This window comes from Nerophis ophidion, linkage group LG10 (genome assembly GCF_033978795.1).
Source record: "Nerophis ophidion isolate RoL-2023_Sa linkage group LG10, RoL_Noph_v1.0, whole genome shotgun sequence".
Classification (NCBI taxonomy): domain Eukaryota; kingdom Metazoa; phylum Chordata; class Actinopteri; order Syngnathiformes; family Syngnathidae; genus Nerophis; species Nerophis ophidion.
Genome location: NC_084620.1, coordinates 69,850,795 through 69,878,294, shown reverse-complemented (window position 1 = coordinate 69,878,294; position 27,500 = coordinate 69,850,795). Strand labels below are relative to the sequence as shown.

The 27,500-nt window shown below is 40.1% G+C and overlaps 1 protein-coding gene across 5 annotated transcripts in view; it reads left to right on the top strand.

Annotated features, from left to right (window-relative positions):
* The window catches only part of dock4b (dedicator of cytokinesis 4b), a 334,184-nt gene that overhangs the window by 235,655 nt on the left and 71,029 nt on the right, over window positions 1-27,500 (top strand). For 3 of the 5 annotated variants that reach the window (XM_061914566.1, XM_061914569.1, XM_061914564.1), the window contains 11 exons: window positions 964-990; window positions 1,178-1,273; window positions 1,347-1,407; window positions 1,474-1,567; window positions 7,696-7,844; window positions 7,948-8,034; window positions 8,157-8,261; window positions 11,279-11,420; window positions 13,037-13,203; window positions 14,326-14,412; window positions 24,809-24,985. In XM_061914566.1, the coding sequence (XP_061770550.1) occupies window positions 964-990; window positions 1,178-1,273; window positions 1,347-1,407; window positions 1,474-1,567; window positions 7,696-7,844; window positions 7,948-8,034; window positions 8,157-8,261; window positions 11,279-11,420; window positions 13,037-13,203; window positions 14,326-14,412; window positions 24,809-24,985 (1,192 nt within the window). The remainder of the gene's footprint in view (window positions 1-963; window positions 991-1,177; window positions 1,274-1,346; window positions 1,408-1,473; window positions 1,568-7,695; window positions 7,845-7,947; window positions 8,035-8,156; window positions 8,262-11,278; window positions 11,421-13,036; window positions 13,204-14,325; window positions 14,413-24,808; window positions 24,986-27,500) is intronic. The other 2 variants (XM_061914568.1, XM_061914565.1) reach the window with 1 other exon arrangement.

The window sequence follows — 27,500 nt, the reverse complement described above, 5'->3', positions numbered from 1 at the left end:
ATATATATATATATATATATATATATATATATATTCTGTAGTGCAATATAACATTATTGCATATTAGAACTAGGCTTGGGTACCTAATTCAGTACTTTTGTGACACTGACCGAACCTTGCCAGTCCTAGCGAGCATGGATTCACATAAAATCACGTCATGCCACGCCCGACGATCACTCCAGCAGCACTACGTCTCGGTAATGTTGCAATTTTCAATGCTAACAAAGAAATTGACTCAAAAAAGGCTCCAAAGTACGTAAACCTGCTCAGTGGTTAGAGTGTCTGCTCTGAGATCGGTAGGTCAAACCAAAGACTATAAAAATGAGACCCATTACCTCCCTGCTTGGCACTCAGCATCAAGGGTTGGAATTGGGGGTTAAATAACCCATAAATTATTCCCGGGCGCGGCCACAGCTGCTGCTCACTGCTCCCCTCACCTCCCAGGGGGTGATTAAGGCGGATGGGTCAAATGCAGAGAAAATTGTTACCATACCTACTATGTGTGTGTGTGTGTGACAATCATTGGTACTTTAAATTTTTAACTTTAAAAACAATTAATATGTTTTAACCCGCAAAAAAGTACCGAAAATTGGTACCGGTTTCAATTTTCCTATATGGGGACTTGGCACTGTATGGGTTCTTATGTGAATGGTACCCATCCCTAATTAGAAGATTCCGTCCTATTTTCTTAATTATGAAGTTTTAAAAAGCTTGAGGACTATGGGGTCAAAGGTCATATCTATTGAGCATCCACTAACCCCAACACTAACCAGTAAGATATGGAGCTTTCTTGTTGTTTCCGGCAAGGTCGAATATCCGCAAAACTCATTGAAATGAATGATTTTTGCTGATGAATTGACTTTTGCCCCGAAAAGAGAGAAGCACTCCACAGTGTGAGCGTGTGTGTGTGCTGATATTAATCCTATTAATTTATCCCGCCTTACGCTTCCCTGCCTGGAGTAGCATTCCCCTGTTTGGTCCCTACCCTAGGTAAGACGCTCTTTTGTTCTCTCTGTGTGTCGTCTTTGTCAATGCCAATTTTGGACGCATTTGTCAAAACAAAACAAAAAAAAAAGAAATAGAAAAATGATGGCGCCGAGACTCGGGACCGCATGGATCACCGCGGCCCTCCTTTGTGTTTCATCTCGGCCTGTCTTGTCCCCCCCAACCCCCGCAGTCTGCTGAAGAAGATCGAGCGCGAGACCTGGAGGGAGAGCGGCATCTCCCTCATCGCCACCGTCACGCGACTAATGGAGAGGCTGCTGGACTACAGGTGATAGAAACACCGCCGTGGGTTTTTTTTGTTTGTTTTTGTCTCTGCTGAACGCCGTGCTTTTTTGTCACAGGGACTGCATGAAACTGGGGGAAGTGGACGGCAAGAAGATAGGATGCACCGTCAGTTTACTGGTGAGTCGTGTTCGGGGCGCACCCCCTCAGATCCAAGATGGCTCACGGCGGGTTTCGTCTCTGTAGAACTTCTACAAAACGGAGCTGAACAAGGAGGAGATGTACATCCGATACATCCACAAGCTGTACGACCTCCATCTCAAGGCGCAGAACTACACAGGTAACCGCGTTTGTCGGACATTTCTCAACGAGCTATTGCAAGAAATTTAGGGATTTTACCATCTACGGTCCGTTCAGAGAATCTGGGGAAATCACTGCACACAAGCGACGATATTACAGACCTTTGGTCCCTCAGGCGGTATCTGCATCCAAAACTGACATCAGTGTGTAAAGGATATCACCACATGGTCTCAGAAACACTTCATAAAACCACTGTCAGTAACTACAGTTGGTCGCTACATCTGTAAGTGCAAGTTAAAACTCTACTATGCAAAGCTAATGCCATTTATCAACAACACCAAGGAACGCCGCCGGCTTCTCTGGGCCCGAGCTCACCTAAGATGGACTGATGCAAAGTGGAAAAGTGTTCTGGTGTCTGACGAGTGCACATTTCAAATTATATTTGGAAACAGAGGACGTGGTGTCCTCCAGAACAAAGAGGAAAATAATTATCTGGATTGTTATAGGCCCAAAGTTGAAAAGCCAGCATGTGTGATGGTATGGGGGTGTATTAGTGCCCAAGGCATGGGTAACTTACACATCTGTGAAGGCACCATTGATGCTGAAAGGTCCATACAGGTTTTGGAGCAACATATGTTGTCATCCAAGCAACGTTATCACGGACGCCCCTGCTTATTTCAGCAAAACAATGCCAAGCCACGTGTTACAACAGCGTGGCTTCGTAATAAAAGAGTGCGGGTACTTTCCTGGCCCGCCTGCAGTCCAGACCTGTGTGGCACATTATGAAGCGTAAAATACGACAGCGGAGACCCCGGACTGTTGAAGGACTGAAGCTCTACATAAAACAAGAATGGGAAAGAATTCCACTTTCAAAGCTTAAACAATTAGTTTCCTCAGTTCCCAAACGTTTATTGAGTGTTAAAAGAAAAGGTGATGTAACACAGTGGTGAACATGCCCTTTCCCAACTACTTTGGCACGTTTTGCAGCCATGAAATTCTAATTTCTAAAGTTAATGAGTTTGAACATCAAATATCTTGTCTTTGTAGTGAATTCAACTGAATATGGGTTGAAAATGACATGCAAAACATTGTATTCCGTTTATATTTACATCTAACACAATTTCCCAACTCATATGGAAACAGGGTTTGTAGATAGAATCAGGACTAAGAATTAAAAAAATTGTAAAACATATTATGAAGAAATGTTTAATAAATGAATACAACTAAATACAATCCAGCATAACTAATAAGATAAAAAGTAAAGTCTGAATGTTTTATAAATAAATATAATTGTAAATGTAGGTAAAAGCCAAACCAAAAAGATGGGTCTGAAGCCACTGTGCTCTGCAGGTGTTTGCTTGTTTCACTTCCATGGACTGAATTGCCTCAATCGATACAATTATACCTCGTTTCTGCGAAGATTGTATTCAGCGGTGAGTCAGCTTGTTTGTTGTAATAGTTTTTGTTCAGTTAACTGGGGTCCATTCAAAATCCCATAGGGATAATTGCTCATTTTGCACAGCTTCGAACGCCGTCATCACCGCAGATTTACGGCTGTATTTGTAAAAATGCCGCACTGTTTAACTTTATATTGTCGCCGAACATTGTTAACAAATATGTATTGTCTAAAAAAGATCGGTTTATTCCAGCTTGTTGCCCATTAATTGTGTTCCGTGTACAATTTTAAATAATGCCGATGCTGCATAGCAGTTTTGAATTAGATTTACTGCGCTATGAGTAATCAAACACTTTTCTACTCCCTTGGTCCTATCAACTTATTTTTTTTTTACCTTTTCATATGAACTTTTGACATTATATGGAATAAAAACACATGACTATTGAACTGAATTGTTGTCGCCAATGTAGTCTTTTTGTTTATTGTTAATACGTGATTATTTATAGTAAACAGGCATATTTACATAACTCGTAAAGTAATATTAATGCAGTATTTCTTGGTATTAAATTATTAGGGGTGCACATATATATATATATATATATATATATATATATATATATATATATCTCAGCTACAATCGGGCGGAAGGCGGATTACACCCTGGCACCCTGGACAAGTCGCCACCTCATCACAGTATATAAGATATATATATATATAGTGCCCTCCATAATTATTGGCACCCCTGGTTGAGATGTGTTAAAAGCCTTAAAATAAATTCAGTGTTTATTGCAGAAGAATACTGTCACACTGAAAATTGTAGGAAAATGTAGCCTTCAACTCAAATGAATTGTAAGAAAATAAAAAAATCCCTGACTAAAAAATAATTATTTTTCATTAAATCACCTGTTCCACAATTATTGGCACCCTTAACAATTCCCAGGAAATAAATATAATTGAAGCATTTCTGTCATTTCTACAGTAGTTTACAAAGTTTACCAGAGTACGTAGGAACATTTAATTAGTAATTCATCACTTCCTGTTTCCCTGGGGTATAAATATGACGTGACACCGAGGCCATTTCTCTTATCCACTCTTAAACATGGGAAAGACAAAGGAACACAGCATACAAGTGAGGCAGATGTGCGTCGACCTTCACAGGTCAGGCAGAGGCTACAAGAAGATTGCCACTCAACTGCAGCTGCCCATATCCACTGTGAGAGGAATAATTAAGAAGTTCAAAACAACTGGAACAGTGGTAAATAAGCCTGGACGAGGACCCAAGTTTATTTTGCCACCACGCACAGTGAGGAGGATGGTAAGAGAAATCAAAAGATCTCCAAAGCTCACTGTTACAGAATTACAACAAATGGTAGCATCCTGGGGTCACAAAGTCTCCAAATCAACCATCAGGCGCTGTCTACACGCCAACAAGCTGTTTGGGAGGCATGCACGGAGAAAACCTTTCCTCACTCACAATCATAAACGCAAGCGTCTGGAGTTCGCCAAACGGTATTGGGGCTTCAACTGGGACCGTGTGCTTTGGTCAGATGAGACCAAGATTGAGCTTTTTGGCAACAAACACTCTAAGTGGGTCTGGCGTACCACGAAAGATGCGCATGCTGAAAAGCACCTCATACCCACTGTGAAGTATGGGGGTGGGTCAGTGATGCTGTGGGGCTGTTTCACTTCCAAAGGCCCTGGGAACCTTGTTAGGGTGCATGGCATCATGAATGCTTTGAAATACCAGGACATTTTAAATCAAAATCTGTTGCCCTCTGCCCGAAAGCTGAAGCTGGGTCGTCACTGGGTCTTTCAGCAAGACAATGACCCTAAACATATGGCCAAATCTACACAGAAATGGTTCACCAGACACAAAATCAAGCTCCTCCCATGGCCATCTCAGTCCCCTGACCTCAACCCCATTGAGAACCTGTGGGGTGAGCTGAAAAGGAGAGTACAGAGGAGAGGACCCAGGTCTCTGGATGATTTAGAGAGATTCTGCAAAGAGGAATGGCTGAAAATCCCTCTTTCTGTCTTTGCCCATCTTGTGAAACATTATAGGAGAAGATTAGGTGCTGTTTTGTTGGCAAAAGGGGGTTGTACAAAATATTAACACCAGGGGTGCTAATAATTGTGACACACATTATTTGATGTCAAATAATTATTTCTTTATGTGGGATTTTTCCCCCACTGAATAAATGCACTTGTATTGAAGGTTGGATTTTTCTCTTTTTTTCCATTAAGGTCCCATATTATTTAGAAAAAAAATAAAATAATTGGAAGCTAAAAAACACATCTCAACCAGGGGTGCCAATAATTATGGAGGGCACTTGTATATATATATATATATATATATTAGGGCTGTGAATATTTAAGCAATGCATTATTCCGTTCGATTCTTGGGGGTAACAATTCAATTAAAAATATCTCTCTCTCTCTCTCTCTCTCTATGTATATATATATATATATATATATATATATATATTTATTTATTTTTTTTCTTTCTTTTTTTTCCCAATCTATCAAAAACAGTTTAAAATAAGAAGCATGATTTATACGGGTTAATTAAAATAAATTACACCCCATATGTGTGTGTGTGTATGTATATATATATATATATACATATATATATATATATAAATGTTTTTTCTTTCTTTTTTTCCCAATCTATCAAAAACAGTTTAAAATAAGAAGCATGATTTATACGGGTTAATTAAAATAAATTACACCCCATATGTGTGTGTGTGTATATATATATATATATATACATATATATATATATATATATATATACATTTTTTTTTTCTTTTTTTCCCAATCTATCAAAAACAGTTTAAAATAAGAAGCATGATTTATACGGGTTAATTAAAATAAATTACACCCCATATGTGTATATATATATATATATATATATATATATATATATATATATATATATATATATATATATATATATATATATATATATATATATATATATATATATATATATATATATATATATATATATATACATACATATATATATATATATATATATATATATATATATATATATTTATATATATATATATATATATATATATATACATATATATATATATATATATATATATATATATTACAGGCCAAAAATTTGGACACAACTTCTCATTTCGATGTGTTTTCTTAATTTTTTCCTGACTATTTACATTGTAGATTGTCACTGAAGGCTTTAAATCTATGAATGAACACAATAACAAAAAAGATGAAATAACTTAAACGTTTTATATTCTAGTTTCTTCCAAATAGCCACCCTTTGCTCTGATTGCTGCTTTGCACATTCTGCATTTGATTGGTGAAACGCAGGCATGTGACAGATCCTACTTTGAAGGTCTGTCTGACAAAACAAACAAAGTGTGCGTTAACAGATCGATAAAAATCGGTAACGAGTAGCGAGCTGAATGTAGATAAATGGAGCGGAGTAAAAGTAGCGTTTCTTCTCTATAAATATACTCAAGTAAAAGCATGTTGCGTTAAAACTACTCTTATAAGTACAATTAATCCCAAAAGTTACTCAAGTTGATGTAACGGAGTAAATGTAGCGCGTTACTACCCACCTCTGAAAATGACACACCCCTGATCGAGAGCATGAAACACCAGTTTCCGACTTAGTTACCATTCAAAAAGCTCTCCAGATATTGAAATAAGACCCACGTAGTCACCTTTACAAGCTGCAAACTTCAAAGGACGACTGAATACATGAGTCATATTAAAGACTGATGTTTGTAAGCACCCCCCGTTGAGAGGGCAATCAGGTTTCTTGCGACAGTTACATTCTTTATTGGTTTCAGAGTCGTTTAGTCTGGGGGTAGGCAGTCCTTTTGAAATTGCTTTGTTGTGGTTTGAAAGGATTTGTTGAATGTTATTCATACAGCTATAGCTCAATTTAATGTTGTTCTTGTCGAATATTTTTCTTAGGGTGTTGCCTTTGGGGAAGTGTTTGTCGATCAGAGTGAGGAACTTGTGGCCGATATTGGTTGAGACGTTTTTGCTGAATGGGGGGTTGTACCAGATGATGTTGTTTCGTTTTCTGCTCTTTTTTTGGTTGGTTTCCTAGCGTGGGTTCATAGGTGAGGGTGAAATTGTATCCGCTTTCATCAAGTGCTTTCTGGTACGGGGGGGTTGCTTGGTCGAATTCAGCTTTGCTAGATGAAAGCATCGATAGCCTATGAACGTCACACCGCCTCTCGATCGACATATTTTACAATCCAGCAAAACTAAACAAAAATGCAACGTGAAGGGTAAAAAAAACAACAACACCTACAATCTCATATATCTGATATTTCATTAAGCTTTAAAACTTTTTTATAAAAATCTCATTCAGCATCTGTCCCTGACACCCACATTTCAGGCTGGCCGCTCTGGAAACACTACAGTATGTGGAAACTCTCCCCACCCACACTGCTTGGTGCCTCGTCTGAGCTTCTGTGACGTAGATTACCATACTAACGTATTAGGTTACCATAGTAACTAATTATATTACCATAGTAACTAGTATATCATGCAAAAATTGGTACCGACTTAGTTACCATTCAAAAAGCTCTCCAGATATTGAAATAACACCCACGTAGTCACCTTTACAAGCCGCAAACTTCAAAGGACGACTGACTACATGAGTCATATTAAAGACCGAAATCGGGCCACCAAGCAAATCTTGTTTGGGGCCACAAAAAGGCCGAGGCGGGGCATGAATGCACACTGCCAACGTGACTTTTGTGCGTGCATCACAGAGGCGTCTTACACCCTGCTGCTGTACGACGAGCTCCTGGAGTGGTCTGACAGGCCTCTGCGGGAGTTCCTCAACTACCCCATGCAGAGCGAGTGGCAGCGCAAAGAGTTCCTGCACCTCACCATCGTGCAGAACTTCGACAGAGGCAAGGTGAGACAAAAGCGGCGTCGTCTTCTTGTGCTTTCAGGGGCTGAAGCCAGCTCCGTCGCTAAGTAACGACACAGCCAGCCTCATATTTTGTGTCTTGTCACAGTGTTGGGAGAACGGCATCATCCTGTGCAGAGAGCTGGCAGACCAGTACGAGTCCTACTATGATTACAGGAACCTCAGCAAGATGAGGGTGAGCTATATCAGACTTAATCTTATCTTACTATTTTTTTACATATTTTTATTTCTATTTTGAGTTGTATAATTTATTTTTCTGATAGTCTTTGCTAATCAAGTTTGCATTTGTCTCACTAGATGATGGAGGCATCCCTCTATGACAAGATCATGGACCAGCAAAGGCTGGAGCCGGAATTCTTCAGGGTTGGATTCTACGGAAAGAAGTTCCCCTTTTTCCTAAGAGTAAAGGACTTTTTTTTTAAAATGTACAATCTTAACAACACTTTTAACAGGTGGTTTAATTTTCCTCGCACATTTATCTCAGGTGACAAAAAAGGCAGCTTAAAAAAAATAGTCCCGCATTAAACGAGTCAATCTTGTGAGGTGAAGTGAATTATATTTACATAGCACTTTTTCTCTAGTGACTCAATGTGCTTTACATAGTGAGACCCAATATCTAAGTTACATTTAAAGCAGTGTGGGTGGCACAGGGAGCAGGTGGGTAAAGTGTCTTGCCCAAGGACACAACGGCAGTGACTAGGATGATAAATAGTACCCATATTTTGGCAGTTTTTAAAGTTTGTTTACATAGCTCCCTTGCCATTCATTGAAATAAAAAATAAAAAATAAAACATTAGCATGCAAAGATGATTTTGCTGCATGCTTTGAATAGGAAAAAATGGGGCCGTCTGTAGGCATGTATACATATATATATGTATATATATATATATATATATATATATATGTGTGTGTGTGTATATATATACTGTAGATATATATATATATATAAATATATACTGTGTATATATATATATATATATATATGTATCGCACAACGTAAACGATTCGATTCGTATTCGAATAGATTTTTTCCTACACCCCTAATATATATATATATATATATATATATATATATATATATATATATATATATATATATATATATATATATATATATATATCGTTTACGTTGTGCGATTCAGAATCAATTCTCATTTTTTTTTAAATCAATTTTTTTTTCATTTAATATATATTTTAATTTATTTATTTATTTTTTTAATCAATCCAACAAAACAATACACAGCAATACCATAACAATGCAATCCAATTCCAAAACCGAACCTGACCCAGCAACACTCAGAACTGCAATAAACAGAGCAATTGAGAGGAGACACAAACACCACACAGAACAAACCAAAAGTAGTGAAACAAAAATGAATATTATCAACAACAGTATCAATATTACTTATAATTTCAGCATAGCAGTGATTAAAAATCCCTCATTGACATTATCATTAGACATTTATAAAAATAATAAAAAAGAACAATAGTGTCACAGTGGCTTACACTTGCATGGCATCTCATAAGCTGGACAACACACTGTGTCCAATGTTTTCACAAAGATAAAATAAGTCATATTTTTGGTTCGTTTAAAAGTTAAAACAAATTTACATTATTGCAATCAGTTGATAAAACATTGTCCTTTACAATTATAAAAGCTTTTTACAAAAATCTACTACTCTGCTAGCATGTCAGCAGACTGGGGTAGATCCTGCTGAAATCTATGTATTGAATGAAAACAGAATCGTTTTGAATCGGAAAAATATCGTTTTTGAATCTAAAATTGAACGGAATCGAAAAAATTCGATATATTATCGAATCGTGACCCCAAGAATTGATATTGAATCGAATCGTGGGACACCCAAAGATTCATTCATATGTATATATATATATATACATATATTTATATTAGGAAGAGATTCTTATATATTTATTCTGGGTGGATCTCGCATTATAGGAAGGTGGGGGGGTGGGGTTAATCATATTGCAATGCAATTTACTGAAAATTATGGAAAGTGCTACTCTTCTAAGCAACTGACACTGTGGTCAAAGTTGGAATTGCCACAAAACACATTTTAAGATATCCAACACTCTACTGCGATCTGGCGACTAAAGTGGATGGTGCACCAAAATAAATGAAAACATGTTTTATATTCCAGTTCCTTCAAAATAGCCACTCTTTGATCTGATTACTGTTTTGCACACTCTTGGCATTCTCTCGATGAGCTTCGAGAGGTAGCCACCGGAAATTATTTTCACTTCGCAGGTGTCATAGTTTTGATGCCTTCGGTGACTATCTACATTGTAATTAGTCATGAAAAAAAAAAAAATATATATATATATATATACATACATATAATGCACCTGTGGGTTGGTTGATTGGCAACACTAAATAGTCCCTAGACATCCTGTCTGTCTGTGTTGGCCCTGTGATGAGGTGGCGACTTGTCCAGGGTGTACCCCGCTGTCCGTCCGAATGCAGCTGAGATAGGCTCCAGCCCCCCTCCCTGCGACGCCAAAAGGGACAAGCGGTAGAAAATGGATGGATGGATGGATGGATGGATATATATATATATATATATATATAAAATAACATTTTAAGAGGTAAAATTGAATCATAAATTGCATTATCACTAGTTTTGAAAAGGGCATTTTTGTTGACATGAGCAAACGTGAAACTGGTTTTATAACTTTGCCATTCGAACCTAATTCAAGATGTAGAAAAAAAAAGCTAATTTTAACCCATAATAATTCAGAAAATGGCCTAAAAATGTGCTATTGATCTTTTGATTGAAGGATGCCCTGTTAGGTACATTGAGGTTGTCTACAACCAAGCATGTTTTGTTTTAATCCAGTTATTCTATTCTTTGAAAACACATGTGAATTGTGAATTATATTTATATAGCGCTTTTCTCTAGTGACTCAAAGCGCTTTACATAGTGAAACCCAATATTTAAGTTACATTTAAAGCAGTGTGGGTGGCACTGGGAGCAGGTGGGTAAAGTGTCTTGCCCAAGGACACAACGGCAGTGACTAGGATGGCGGAAGCGGGAATCGAACCTGCAACCCTCAAGTTGCTGGCACGGCCACTCTACCAACCGAGCTATGCTATTCCAAAACATAATTAAGAATATATATAAACGAGTGTCCATTTTTTATCCCAGAAGCGAGGTTTGAAAGTGCTTGAATTTGACTTTGACTTCCATATGTGTTGTGAGAACAACTTGCAGACCTTTAACCACTGCCAAAGAAGCAATAAGCCCTCAGGGAGAATTAACTTTCCTTCTCCAGGCGTCCTTGGGCCAGGGAGGTGACATTCACAGATCTGGCTTTAAGTGGCATTTAATGAAGGTGCAGTTGCGTCGCGCCGCCACTAGATGTCAGGCTAACCCCGCCGTGCTTTTGCCTCCAACCCGCAGAACAAGGAGTTTGTTTGCCGCGGCCACGACTACGAGCGGCTGGAGGCCTTCCAGCAGAGGATGCTCGGCGAGTTCCCGCACGCCATCGCCATGCAACACGTCAACCAGCCCGACCAGACCATCTACCAGGCGGAGGCGCAGTGTATCCTCTCTGATTCCCCGCTAATCATGCTCTTTCACCTTTACTTGTAGTTAAAGGGGAACATTATCAGCAGACCTATGCAAGCGTCAATATATACCTTGATGGTGCAGAAAAAAGACCATTTCCGAACTCTAAATGGGTGAATTTTGGCAAATTAAACATCTGTCTGTTTTGCGCTCTTTTAGCGATACGTCACCGAGGTAACACACCCGCCATATTCATTTTCACATTACAAACACCGGGTCTCAGCTCTATTTTTCGTTTTTTCGACTATTTTTTGGAACCTTGGAGACATCATGCCTCGTGGGTGTGTTGTCGGAGGGTGTAACAACACTAACAGGGAGGGATTCAAGTTGCACCACTGGCAAGAAATCTGCCACCAGACCCCCATTGAATGTGCCAGAGTGTCTCCACATTTGACCGGCGATGCTAAGACAGACATGGCACAGAGATGTATGGATAACCTGCAGATGCATTTGCAACAATTAAGTCAACGAAATCACAAAGGTGAGTTTTGTTGATGTTGTTGACTTATGTGCTAATCAGACATATTTGGCATGACTGCTCGCTAATCATGCTCTTTCACCTTTACTTGTGGTTAATGGGGAACATTATCACCAAACCTATGCAAGCGTCAATATATACCTTGATGTTGCAGAAAAAAGACCATCTATTTTTTTTAACCGATTTCCGAACTCTAAATGGGTGAATTTTGGCAAATTAAACGCCTTTCTGTTTATCGGTCTTTTAGCGATGACGTCAGAACGTGACGTCACCGAGGTAACACACCCACCATTTTCATTTTCACATTACAAACACCGGGTCTCAGCTCTGTTATTTTCCGTTTTTTTTGACTATTTTTTGGAACCTTGGAGACATCATGCCTCGTGGGTGTGTTGTCGGAGGGTGTAACAACACTAACAGGGAGGGATTCAAGTTGCACCACTGGCAAGAAATCTGCCGCCAGACCCCCATTGAATGTACCAGAGTGTCTTCACATTTGATTATTCTCACCCTATCTCTAAGGGAGAGCTCCAAACTCATTTGGGCCGCTTGTACCCGTGATCTTATCCTTTCGGTCATGACCCAAAGCTCATGACCATAGGTGAGGATGGGAACGTAGATCGACCGGTAAATTGAGAGCTTTGCCTTCCGGCTCAGCTCCTTCTTCACCACAACGGATCGGTACAACGTCCGCATTACTGAAGACGCCGCACCGATCCGCCTGTCGATCTCACGATCCACTCTTCCCTCACTCGTGAACAAGACTCCTAGGTACTTGAACTCCTCCACTTGGGGCAAGGTCTCCTCCCCAACCCGGAGATGGCATTCCACCCTTTTCCGGGCGAGAACCATGGACTCGGACTTGGAGGTGCTGATTCTCATTCCGGTCGCTTCACACTCGGCTGCAAACCGGAATGAGATTCTGGTTTGAAAATGACAAAATATCAAACTGGCCCCCGCACGATTTCATTTTTCCATGTGCGGCCTTCAGTGGAAAAAGTTTGGACACCCCTGCTGTACAGGGTACGGGGTGGCATCGTCGTCGTCTGATTGCAGCGATCTTCGCTTGTCGCAATTCAAAATTCCCGCTTTCTTTAACGCACCACCTCCAGACTTGCAGATCTACGCCGTGACCCCCATCCCTGAGAGCCAGGACGTGCTGCAGCGAGACGGCGTGCCCGACAACATCAAAAGCTTCTACAAGTTCAACCACATCTGGAGGTTCCGATACGACCGTCCCTTTCACAAGGGCACCAAGGACAAGGAGAACGAGTTCAAGGTGCTCTAATTGTAGGAATATTGATGTTTCTGTATTCATGACTTGTGTGTTGCCGGTGCAGGTGTTTGTGTCGCAGGTGTGTTACTGTGCCACTAAATATAGTAGCTGTGTTTAGTGTTTGTGTCGCAGGTGTGTTACTGTGCCACTAAATATAGTAGCTGTGTTTAGTTAGACCAGACTTAGAGGCAGGATATATTTCATCCAAATATCACATCCAATATGTGCATGCTGTGTTCCTCTGCAGGTTTTGTGGCATTAAAGAGCATCGGATCAATAAAGGTTGCATGGGTTGTGTAGCGAGTCAGAAGACCGCTACGTCCTCATCGATCCACAAGCTAAATTAACCCTTTCATTGCCCCCACATGAACCCCTCCTGATGATTGAGGGAAACCCTCATGAAACAGTTCTGTAGAGATGAAGTAGTCTTGTGATTTTTCCCACACCTATATATATATATATATATATATATATATAGGGGTGGCCCCATTCATTCCCTCTTTAACACGGATCAATCATCCTGTCCCCTTAGCAGAAAAACAGCCCCAAAGGACCCATCCAGAAACGCCAATCTGTAATTTGACCCCCTTAACATGCTTCAAAACTCACCAAATTTTACACACACATCAGGACTGGCGAAAATTGCCATCTGATAAAAAACCAAACCCCTAAAGTCATAATTGCGCTTTAGCGCCCCCTAAGAAAGAACCCTGACAAAACTGCTTGTAAATTCTGTTAAGAATGTCATAGAGACATGAAACAAGAAAAACTTCTATGTAGGTCTGACTTAGACCACGGCTTGGCAGCGGCCAAAGGCGGACCCGACCAACGCTGCTTGCGGCTTTAATTTATTTATGTTCCACTATTGCATAGTAGGACAGATACTACTGTACACAGCCTGCAGTGAATGCTGGCATTTCAATTATGCTGTCAGAGCGACCTTGTCTGATGTGTATTGACGAGCACGCCAACTTCAATTGATGACAGCAGCTCTAAGACCTGACACATGACCTCCTCCTACCTTATAAAGTAGATGTTTGCCTTCGCAGCGCTGCTTAATCCGCCATTTACAATTCATATGGATTATGACTATTATAAGCACATCATGCCTGTGTGCCTCTGCAGAGCCTGTGGGTGGAGCGGACCACCCTGACCCTGGTCCAGAGTCTTCCTGGCATCTCCCGGTGGTTCGAGGTGGACAAGCGAGAGCTGGTGAGTTGAAAAAAAACAAAATAATCCACTTTAGCAGGTTAGAGCACTGTCGTCCAATATCGATCCAAGTCCCTGCATTGAAGCACCGTAATGGCCTCGGTCATGAGTTTGGGCTTATTGGCTACACAGAATCTCTTATCGGGCGCCGTGCTAAACATCTAATTGCCTTCATGACGAATGTCCAATTTTTGAGAGGGATTGGAAAATTGCATTCTTCTCGTCGCTGAATGCACACCCTGTTTTGCACGAGGTGCCAATTCTGTGGTGATCTACGCACAGGCGGATGTGGAGGGTGTAGCGCGCTGTGAAATTGTGGCTTAGAGAAGCAGCGATGGCGGCGCAATGGCGTATGAAATATGCGACTGGCAGAAGCTCCATTAGGGAGAGGATTAAGCTGTCGGTGCGACAAGGCGACATGTGAGTGACCCGATACTACAAACCCCGTTTCCATAGGAGTAGGGAAATTGTGTTAGATGTAAATATAAACAGAATACAATGATTTGTAAATCCTTTTCAACCCATATTCAGTTGAATATGCTACAAAGACAACATATTTGATGTTCAAACTCATAAACTTTTTTTGTTGTTGCAAATGATATTAACTTAGAATTTCATGGTTGCAAAACGTGCCAAAGTAGTTGGGAAAGGGCATGTTCACCACTGTGTTACATCACCTTTTCTTTTAAAGGGGAACATTATCACCAAACCTATGTAAGCGTCAATATATACCTTGATGTTGCAGAAAAAAGACCATGTATTTTTTTAACCGATTTCCGAACTCTAAATGGGTGAATTTTGGCAAATTAAACGCCTTTCTGTTTATCGGTCTTTCAACGACGTCACCGAGGTAACACACCCGCCATATTCATTTTCACATTACAAACACCGGGTCTCAGCTCTGTTATTTTCCGTTTTTTCAACTATTTTTTGGAACCTTGGAGACATCATGCCTCGTGGGTGTGTTGTCGGAGGGTGTAACAACACTAACAGGGAGGGATTCAAGTTGCACCACTGGCAAGAAATCTGCCGCCAGACCCCCATTGAATGTGCCAGAGTGTCTCCACATTTTACCGGCGATGCTAAGACAGACATGGCACAGAGATGTATGGATAACCTGCAAATGCATTTGCAACCATTAAGTCAACGAAATCACAAAGGTGAGTTTTGTTGATGCTGTTGACTTATGTGCTAATCAGACATATTTGGTCACAACATGACTGCCAGCTAATCGATGCTAACATGCTACGCTAATCGATGCTAACATGCTATTTACGCTAGCTGTATGTACATTTGAAACTAGATACCCACATTTAATGCGAAACAAACACTTACCAATCGACGGATTTAAGTTGCTCCAGTGTCACAAGATGCGAAAGTCCTGATCGTTTGGTCCGCACATTTTACCGGCGATGCTAATAAGGCAGCCATGCTATGGGCCACTTCATTAGGTACACCCACGCTATGGCCGAATAGTGTCAATAGCTTCAATTTCTTCTTCAATTTCGTTTTCGCTATCTGCCTCCATACTCTGACCATTTGTTTCAATACATGCGTAATCTGTTGAATCGCTTAAGCCACTGAAATCCGAGTCTGAATCCGAGCTAATGTCGCTATATCTTGCTGTGGTAACTGCCATGTTGTTTGTATTGGCAGCACTGTATGACGTCACAGGGAAATGGATTGTGGTTTCGAAAATAAGGCACTTTAAAGCTTTATTTAGGGATATTCTGGGACCAGTAAAATTTTGAAAAAAACTTCAAAAAATACAAGAAGCCACTGGGAACTGATTTTTATTGTTTTTAACCCTTTTGAAATTGTGATAATGTTCCCCTTTAACAACACTGAATAAACGTTTGGGAACTGAGGAAACTAATTGTTGAAGCTTTGAAAGTGGAATTATTTCGAATTCTTGTTTTATGTAGAGCTTCAGTCCTTCAACAGTCGTATTTTACACTTTATAATGTGCCACACATTTTCGATGGGAGACAGGTCTGGACTGGAAAGTACCCGCACTCTTTTACTACGAAACCACGCTGTTGTAACACATGGCTTGGCATTGTCTTGCTGAAATAAGCAGGGGCGTCCATGATAACGTTGCTTGGATGACAGCATATGTTGCTCCAAAACCTGTATGTACCTTCCAGCATTAATGGTGCCTTCACAGATGTGTAAGTTACCCATGCCTTGGGCACTAATACACCCCCATACCATCACACATGCTGGCTTTTACACTTTTCGCCTATAACAATCCAGATGGTTATTTTCCTCTTTGTTCCAGAGGACACCACGTCCACAGTTTCCAAATATAATTGGAAATGTGGACTCGTCAGACCACAGAACACTTTTCCACTTTGCATCAGTCCATCTTAGATGAGCTCGGGCCCAGCCAAGCCGGCGGCGTTCCTTGGTGTTGTTGATAAATGTGTTTGGCTTTGCATAGTAGAGTTTTAACTTGCACTTACAGATGAAGCAACCAACTGTAGTTACTGACTGTGGTTTTATGAAGTGTTCCTGAACCCATGTGGTGATATCCTTTACACACTGATGTCGGTTTTTGATGCAGTACCGCCTGAGGGATCAAAGGTCCGTAATATCATCGCTTACGTGCAGTGATTTCTCCAGATTCTCTGAACCTTTTGATGATTTTACGGACCGTAGATGGTAAAATCCCTAAATTCCTTGCAATAGCTCGTTGAGAAATGTTGTTCTAAAACTGTTCGACAATTTGCTTACAAAGTGGTGACCCTCGCCCCATCCTTGTTTGTGAATGACTTAGCATTTCATGGAAGCTGCTTTTATACCCAATCATGGCACCCACCTGTTCCCAATTAGTCTGCACACCTGTGGGATGTTCCATATAAGTGTTTGATGAGCATTTCTCAACCTTATCAGTATTTATTGCCACCTTTCCCAACTTCTTTGTCACGTGTTGCTGGCATCAATTTCCAAAGTTAATGATTATTTGCAAAAAAAATGTTTTCTTATCAGTTTGAACATCAAATATGTTGTCTTTGTAGCATATTCAACTGAATATGGCTTGAAAATGATTTGCAAATCATTGTATTCTGTTTATATTTACATCTAACACAATTTTCCAGCTCATATGGAAACGGGGTTTGTATTTTACCGTTGCAAACATTGCAGTTTATCCTTGACGCGGCTGTACTCGTCACACCATGAATGGGACAGGGGACGAAACTCACATTGCTTTATCTTCCTCGAGCACATTGTGTTGCATTTGTGGCCCCCGAATGACTCCTCCGTTCACGGCAGACAGCTTTTTTTTTTAATTGAAAAGGCATTTATCGCCCAATAGTATGCACGGTGTTTAAAGACCTACTGAAATGAAATTTTCTTATTTAAACGGGGATAGCAGGTCCATTCTATGTGTCATACTTCATCATTTCGCCATATTTTTGCTGAAAGGATTTAGTAGAGAACATCCACGATAAAGTTTGCAACTTTTGGTCGCTAATAAAAAAGCCTTGCCTGTACCGGAAGTAGCAGACGACGTGCGCGTGACGTCTCGGGTTGTGGAGCTCCTCACATCTGAACATTGTTTACAATCATGGCCACCAGCAGCGAGGGCGATTCAGACCGAGAACCCACGATTTCCCCATTAATTTGAGCGAGGATGAAATATTTGTGGATGAGGAAAGTTAGAGTGAAGCACTGGGAAAAAAAAAAAAGGCGACGGCAGTTATTTTCATTCTTCGTAAAATATTTGAAAAGCATTGAGTGAAGGACACTTTTTATGCATTTCTAGCTTGTGTGCTATTGTGTGCTTAGCTGTTGTGTAGCTGCTGGCTCCTAGTTGCCTACCCTGTTTACATTTTGCAAATGGCTTGAGTAAAATAGAAGAAAAGACCAACCTTGTCTGCCTATTGGAGAACATTTAAATCAGGGGTCACCAACCTTTTTGAAAGCAAGAGCTACTTCTTGGGTACTGATTAATGCGAAGGGCTACCAGTTTGATACACACTTAAATAAATTGCCAGTAATAGCCAATTTTCTCAATTTACCTTTAATAAATAAATCTCTATATATAAAAAAATGGGTATTTCTGTCCGTCATTCCGTCGTACGTTTTTTTTTTCCTTTTATGGAAGGTTTTATGTAGAAAATAAATGATGATAAAAACACTTAATTGAACGGTTTAAAAGAGGAGAAAATAGGAAAAAATAATAATGATTTTGAAACATAGTTTATCTTCAATTTTGACTCTTTAAAATTCAAAATTCAACCGAAAAAAATGAAGAGAAAAACTAGCTAATTTGAATCTTTTTGACAAAATTAAAAAAATAATTTATGGAACATCAGTATTAATTTTTCCTGATTAAGATTAATTTTAGAATTTGATGACATGTTTTATTTTTTGTAGAGAATAAATGATGAAAAAACACTTAATTGAACGGTTTAAAAGAGGAGAAAATAGGAAGAAAAATAATAATTTTGAAACATAGTTTAACTTCAATTTTGACTCTTTAAAATTCAAAATTCAACCGAAAAAAAAGAAGAGAAAAACTAGCTAATTCGAATCTTTTTGAAAAAATTTAAAAAAATAATTTATGGAACATCATTGGTAATTTTTCCTGATTATGATTAATTTTAGAATTTTGATGACATGTTTTAAATAGGTTCAAATCCAATCTGCACTTTGTTAGTATATATAACAAATTGGACCAAGCTATATTTCTAACAAAGACAAATCATTATTTCTTCGAGATTTTCCAGAACAAAAAATTTAAAAGAAAATTCAAAAGACTTTGAAATAAGATTTAAATTTTATTCTACAGATTTTCTAGATTTTCCAGAATATTTTTGGGGAATTTTAATCATAATAAGCTTGAAGAAATATTTCACAAACATTCTTTGTCGAAAAAACAGAAGCTAAAATGAAGAATTTTAGCTTTAGAATTTTATTCGTTACAATAAATGTACTTGAACATTGATTTAAATTGTCAGGAAAGAAAAGGAAGGAAATTAAAAGGTAAAAAGGTATATGTGTTTAAAAATCCTAAAATCATTTTTAAGGTTGTATTTTTTCTCTAAAATTGTCTTTCTGAAAGTCATAAGAAGCAAAGTAAAAAAATGAATGAATTTATTTAAATAAGTGAAGACCAAGTCTTTAAAATATCTTCTTGGATTTTCAAATTCTATTTGAGTTTTGTCTCTCTTAGAATCAAAAAATGTCGAGCAAAGCGAGACCAGCTTGCTAGTAAATAAATACAATTTAAAAAAATTGAGGCGGCTCACTGGTAAGTGCTGCTATTTGAGCTATTTTTAGAACAGGCCAGCGGGCGACTCATCTGGTCCTTACGGGCACCCAGTTGGTGACCCCTGATTTAAATGTTAACTAGCTGTCGAGTAAACTAGACTGCTTGTATCGGCACGCTTTCAGATGCAAGCCGATATCATTCGATATATCAAATCAGGACACCTTTGCTTGATATGATGGTTTGTCCTGTCATACATTAGGTGGAAAAAAGCTTGGCATTTGCCAAGTATATCATGAACAGCTGTTTGGTTGCACAAGTGGCTGCTTCCCATTACCGCCCAGGATAATCCACCCACCCACCCATTTTCTACTGCTTGTCCCTTTTGGCGGAAGGCGGGGTACACCCTGGAGGTGGGAGGAAACCAGAGTACCCGGAGGGAACCCACGCAGTCACGGGGAGAACATGCAAACTCCACACAGAAACATCCCGAGCCCGGGATTGAACTCAGGACTATTTAGGACCTTCATATTGTGAGGCACATGCACTAACCCAATATCCTCCGTACTACCCTGCCCAGGATAATCATCTTTCAAAAAGAACAGTATATAGTAACATAAATAATAACAACAAGAATAGGACTGCAAGCAGCAATGGACGGGACCGCTTTGGCTGCGTTAGAAGATAGATGATGGATTATTACACAGAGAAAATGTTGTATACACATCAGACTTGTAGGCACTATATGTAAGTACCCAAAATAAAGACTCGACATAAAAAGAAATTCAATCGTAGTAGAAACATAGGAGGAAACGGGATTAAAACCCGATGCTAACCGCCCATTGAAAATACATGGGTACGGCTAGTAGCTACTATTAGCAAACAGATGGACTTACCAACTCGGCATCATATCTTAACATCGACACACTCTCTCGTCGCAACTCGACCCTGATGGTCGGCACCTATAAGTTTACAATTAATTTTAAAATGTTGGACGGTTGTTTTTACGATATGCAGGCAAACGACAACTTTAAAACATACCGGCTTAGCTACGGCACCTGGCAGCCATCTTGGTATAGACGATCACAGCCCCTCCCTCACGAATGTTGGTGCGTGTGCACCAGCAGCAGACGGTACGGAAATAAAGAAAAAAAAAACGTCCTTCTCACTGTGTCTGCACACGGCGGCCATCTTTGAAATGGTTTTCAGGGCAGCGGTTCTTCAAAGGCTGATAAACTCAAAAGCGTAGCAGTAATTAAAACTTTTTCATCAACTTTTTATCAGAAGGGTCCAATCTCTCTCCTGTGGTAGTTTGAAGCCGACACCACAAACGCGCTCAGAGGAGATAATGTTTGAAAAAAGGTGACTAGTTTTTACAAAACTTTAGTTTTTGAAGGGGGAATTGCAAACTTCCTGTTGATTTTTGCTGAAAGATGTCAATTAATTAAATGTAGGTCTAAGTGATACCTACATTGAGGTGTTTGTTTCATGTATCTCTGACATTCCTACCGGAAGTTACAGGCAATTTTGTCTGTTTTCTTCCTAGGAGCAATTTAATCTGTGTTTTATTCGTTAGGGGGCGCTAGAGCGTAATTTTGAGTTTTGGGGTTAGGTTTTTTGATGCGATCACAATTTTCGCCAGTCCTGGTATGTGTGTCAAATTTGGTGAGTTTTGAAGCATGTTAAGGGGGTCAAATTACAGCTGAAAGAGGAAAAGGTGAGTGTTTTTACAAAACTTTTGTTTTGAAGGGGGAATTGCAAGCTTACTTTAGATTTTTTGCTGAAGGATGTCATTGTATGACATCTAGGTCTAAGTGAGACCTACATAGAGGTTTTTGTTTCATGTCGCTACGACATTCCTACTGGAAGTTATAGGCAGTTTTGTCTGTTTTCTTCCTAGGAGCAGTTCTGTCTGTGTTTTCTTTCTAGGGGGTGCTAGAGTGCAATTCTGAGTTTTGGGGTTAGTTTTTTGGATTAAATCGCAATGTTCGCCAGGCCTGATGTGTGCGAATTTGGTGAGTTTTGAAGCATGTTAATGGGGTCAAATTACAGCTCACAGAGGCAAAGGTGAGTGTTCTAACAAAACTTTTGTTTTGAAGGGGGAATTGCAAACTTCCTGTAGATTTTTGCTGAAGGATGTCAGTGAATGACATCTAGGTCTAAGTGAGACCTATATAGAGGTTTTTGTTTCATGTCGCTACGACATTCCTACTGGAAGTTACAGGCAGTTTTGTCTGTTTTCTTCCTAGGAGCAGTTCTGTCTGTGTTTTCTTTCTAGGGGGTGCTAGAGTGCAATTCTGAGTTTTGGGGTTAGTTTTTTGGATTAAATCGCAATGTTCGCCAGGCCTGATGTGTGCGAATTTGGTGAGTTTTGAAGCATGTTAATGGGGTCAAATTACAGCTCACAGAGGCAAAGGTGAGTGTTCTAACAAAACTTTTGTTTTGAAGGGGGAATTGCAAACTTCCTGTAGATTTTTGCTGAAGGATGTCAGTGAATGACATCTAGGTCTAAGTGAGACCTATATAGAGGTTTTTGTTTCATGTCGCTACGACATTCCTACTGGAAGTTACAGGCAGTTTTGTCTGTTTTCTTCCTAGGAGCAGTTCTGTCTGTGTTTTCTTTCTAGGGGGTGCTAGAGTGCAATTCTGAGTTTTGGGGTTAGTTTTTTGGATTAAATCGCAATGTTCGCCAGGCCTGATGTGTGCGAATTTGGTGAGTTTTGAAGCATGTTAATGGGGTCAAATTACAGCTCACAGAGGCAAAGGTGAGTGTTCTAACAAAACTTTTGTTTTGAAGGGGGAATTGCAAACTTCCTGTAGATTTTTGCTGAAGGATGTCAGTGAATGACATCTAGGTCTAAGTGAGACCTACATGGAGGTTTTCGTTTCATGTCACTACGATATTCCTACTGGAAGTTAAAGGCAGTTTTGTCTGTTTTCTTCCTAGGAGCAGTTTTGTCTGTGTTTTCTTTCTAGGGGGTGCTAGAGCGCAATTTGGGGTTTTTTGGTTAGGTTTTTTGATCAAATCGCAATGTTCGCCAGTCCTGATGTGTGTGTCGAATTTGGTGAGTTTTGAAGCATGTTAAGGGGGTCAAATTACAGCTGAAAGAGGCAAAGCTGAGTGTTTTTACAAAACTTTTGTTTCGAAGGGGGAATTGCAAGCTTACTTTAGATTTTTTGCTGAAGGATGTCAGTGTATGAAATCTAAGTCTAAGTGAGACCTACATCGAAGTTTTTGTTTCATGTTGCTACGACATTCTTACTGGAAGTTACAGGAATTTTTGTCTGTGTTTTCTTCCTAGGAGCAGTTTTGTCTGTGTTTTCTGTCCAGGGAGTGCTGGAGCGCAATTTTGTGTTTTGGGGTTAGGTTTTTTGATTAAATCGCAATGTTCGCCAGGCCTGATGTGTGCGAATTTGGCGAGTTTTGAAGCATGTTAAGGGGGTCAAATTACAGCTCAAATCTGCGCAATAATAATAAAGAATGAATAAAACGCTATAAATTCAATAGGGTCCTCTGTCCGAAAGGGACATTCAGTCCCTAAATATCAATCAATCAATCAATGTTTACTTATATAGCCCTAAATCACTAGTGTCTCAAAGGGCTGCACAAACCACCACGACATCCTCGGTAGGCCCACATAAGGGCAAGGAAAACTCACACCCAGTGGGACGTTGGTGACAATGATGACTATGAGAACCTTGGAGAGGAGGAAAGCAATGGATGTCGAGCGGGTCTAACATGATACTGTGAAAGTTCAATCCACAATGGATCCAACACAGTCGCGAGAGTCCAGTCCAAAGCGGATCCAACACAGCAGCGAGAGTCCCGTTCACAGCGGAGCCAGCAGGAAACCATCCCAAGCGGAGGCGGATCAGCAGCGCAGAGATGTCCCCAGCCGATACACAGGCAAGCAGTACATGGCCACCGGATCGGACCGGACCCCCTCCACAAGGGAGAGTGGGACATAGAAGAAAAAGAAAAGAAATGGCAGATCAACTGGTCTAAAAAGGGAGTCTATTTAAAGGCTAGAGTATACAGATGAGTTTTAAGGTGAGACTTAAATGCTTCTACTGAGGTGGCATCTCGAACTGTTACCGGGAGGGCATTCCAGAGTACTGGAGCCCGAACGGAAAACGCTCTATAGCCCGCAGACTTTTTTTGGGCTTTGGGAATCACTAATAAGCCGGAGTCCTTTGAACGCAGATTTCTTGCCGGGACATATGGTACAATACAATCGGCAAGATAGGATGGAGCTAGACCGTGTAGTATTTTATACGTAAGTAGTAAAACCTTAAAGTCACATCTTAAGTGCACAGGAAGCCAGTGCAGGTGAGCCAGTATAGGTATATATATATATATATATATATATTTATATATATATATGTATATATATATATATATATAGGTATATATGTATATAAAGGTATATACAGTATAGGCGTAATGTGATCAAACTTTCTTGATCTTGTCAAAAGTCTAGCAGCCGCATTTTGTACCAACTGTAATCTTTTAATGCTAGACATGGGGAGACCCGAAAATAATACGTTACAGTAATCGAGACGAGACGTAACAAACGCATGGATAATGATCTCAGCGTCTTTAGTGGACAGAATGGAGCGAATTTTAGCGATATTACGGAGATGAAAGAAGGCCGTTTTAGTAACGCTTTTAATGTGTGCCTCAAAGGAGAGAGTTGGGTGGAAGATAATACCCAGATTCTTTACCGTGTCGCCTTGTTTAATTGTTTGGTTGTTAAATGTTAGAGTTGTATTATTAAATAGAGTTCGGTGTCTAGCAGGACCGATAATCAGCATTTCCCTTTTTTTGGCGTTAAGTTGCAAAAAGTTAGCGGACATCCATTGTTTAATTTCATTAAGACACGCCTCCAGCTGACTACAATCGGGCGTGTTGGTCAGCTTTAGGGGCATGTAGAGTTGGGTGTCATCAGCATAACAGTGAAAGCTAACACCGTATTTGCGTATGATGTCACCTAGCGGCAGCATGTAGATGCTGAAGAGTGCAGGGCCAAGGACCGAACCCTGGGGAACTCCACACGTTACCTTAACATAGTCATACAATATACAAAAAATGATATTACTATTTGTACTAATAATATTGATATTAGTAATGTTTATTGTACACTGCAATATTTTTACTGTGTGTTCCTTTGGTGTGCACAGGTGGAGGTGAGCCCGCTGGAGAACGCCATCGAGGTGATCGAGAACAAGAACCTGCAGCTGCGCACGCTCATCACGCAGTGTCAGAGCCGGCAGATGCAGAACGTCAACCCCCTCACCATGTGCCTCAACGGGGTCATCGACGCCGCCGTCAACGGGGGGCTGGCGCGCTACCAAGAGGTAGGGTCACCCAGCCACGCATGGCGCCGGGCAGACGGCGGGGATACGCGAGGAGGCGGAGTTATCCGTACAAGTATCTTGAAAAAAGGCCCTCTCGTAAAATGTTTTCATCCTCGGCGAAGAGCGGACTCGCTCTGTGTCGCCTAGCAACCACCTTTTCTCGTTGAGAGGACTCTCTGCGTGTGTGCTTGTTTTGGGGGGTTTTTGGTCCCTTTTTGAGCCTGGCTTACATAAATATGCTCATTTCCCTGCGTGATTCACGGAAAATTAGAGCTGAGATGTGTTGATTGATATTCACTCTGATGGCTTAAATGTGAGACCCGATTGCTGGACATCTGCGTTGCTGAATCTTTTGCAATTTGTTCAATGAATAATGGAGACGTCAAAGAAGAAAGCTGTAGGTTACATAAACTACTACAAAACCAGTGAAGTCGGCATGTTGTGTAAATTGTAAATAAAAACAGAATACAATTATTTGCAAACGCTTTTCAACTCATATTCACTTGATTGGACTGCAAACACAATATATTTAATGTTCCAACTGAGAAACTTCCTTTTTTTTTGGGCAAAAAATCATTAAATTACAATTTAGTGGCCGCAACAAATTCCAAAAAAAGTTGTCACAGGAGCATTTTTTACCACTGTGTTACATGGCCTTTCCTTTTAACAACACTCCTTAAACGTTTGGGAACTGAGGAGACCATTTTTTGAAGCTTTTCAGGTGGAATTCTTTCCCATTCTTGCTTGATGTACAGCTTAAGTTGTTCTCTGTTGTGCTATTTTACACTTTATATTTCGCCACACATTTTCAATGGGAGACAGGTCTGGACTTCAGGCAGGCCAGTCTAGTACCCGCACTCTTACTATGAAACCACACTGTTGTAAAACATGCAGAATGTGGCTTGGCATTGTCTTGCTGAAATAAGCAGGGGCGTCCATGAAAAAGACGTTGTTTAGATGGCAACAAATGTTGCTCCAAAACCTGTATGTACTTTTCTGTGGCGTTTACTGGGCATGGCGAAGCGGGTGTTATTTCCAGATGCAGATCGGGCTTGGACACAGCGTGAAGGTAAGAAATAATGGTTTATTTAAACTAAAAACAGAAACACTGGTACTAAACAGAAAAGGCAAACAAACAGAACTAGCATGAGAGCTAGAAAAGAACCAAAAGCGCTAGCATGGGAGCTAGGGCTAGACGATGTCGTTGTGGTTTGTGTTGTGGTTTTTGCAGCCCTTTGAGACACTACTGATTTAGGGCTATATAAATAATCACTGATTGATTGATTGATAGGGAAATAACAGAAAAACTTGTATCAGGCACAACAGGCAAAACGAAACTACGAGCGTGGGAGCTAGAGGAACCAAGGCTAGGAGCGGAAGCTAGCAAGAATAGAACAGGTTTACCAAAATCGGGAGTCAGCGTCGTCACTTGCTGTGTAGAACAAAAGCTAGGATGCGAGATCGAAACAACGGAAAAAGGCAGGCTTAAATAAGAGACAGTAATTACAAACAGGTGTGCGTCAAACTAATAGGCAACCGTGGTGACAGAACAAACCAGGAAGTGCACAAACACACTCAAAAGTCCACAACACTTCTCAGCATTAACGATGCCTTCACAGATGTGTAAGTCGGTCCTATTGAAACTGCTGTGTTTTATTATTATTATTATTATTATTCTTTATTAGGGTCCGCAGGCCCATATTGAAACTGCTGTGTTTTATTATTATTATTATTATTATTCTTTATTAGGGTCCGCAGGCCCATTGCAAAGGACTCCACAGGAGTCCTTTGCAATGGGCCTGCGGACCCTATTGAAACTGTAAGGTTTTATTATTATTATTATTATTCTTTCTTTTTTATTCCGCACCTACGCGCTGTAATTTGACCCCCTTAACATGCTTCAAAACTCACCACATTTGGCACACACGTCGGTCCGGTGGGCCTTCCTGACATATTAAGCATCCAAACCCCAAAATTGAAAATTGCGCGCTAGCGCCCCCTAGGAAGAAAAAAAACCCACACTGCTTGTAACGTCCGTTAGCAATGTCGTAGAGACATGAAACAAAAACCTCTATGTAGGGCTGACTTAGACCTAGATTTCATCATTTTACCTTCTAGGGCAAAAATTTTGCAAAAACCCATTCAAAGCAAAATATTTGCAAAAAATGCTATTTTTGCCTCTTTGAGCTGTAATTGGACCCCCTTAAAATGCTTCAAAACTCACCAAACACGATCTTTCGAGATGATGGCTGCATAATACACTGTACTTTGTGTGTGTGGTCCAATCCAACCGTGTTCGCTTGACCGCTCTGTTCCATAGTAAAGCTTCAGCCTCATCTTTCGGCAATGTAAACAATGAAACACCGGCTGTGTTTGTGTTGCTAAAGGTGGCCGCAATACACCGCTTCCCACCTACATCTTTCTTCTTTGATGTCTCCATTATTCATTGAAAAAATTGCAAAAGATTCAGCAACGCAGAGTGCAGAATACTGTGGAATTATGCGATGAAAACAGA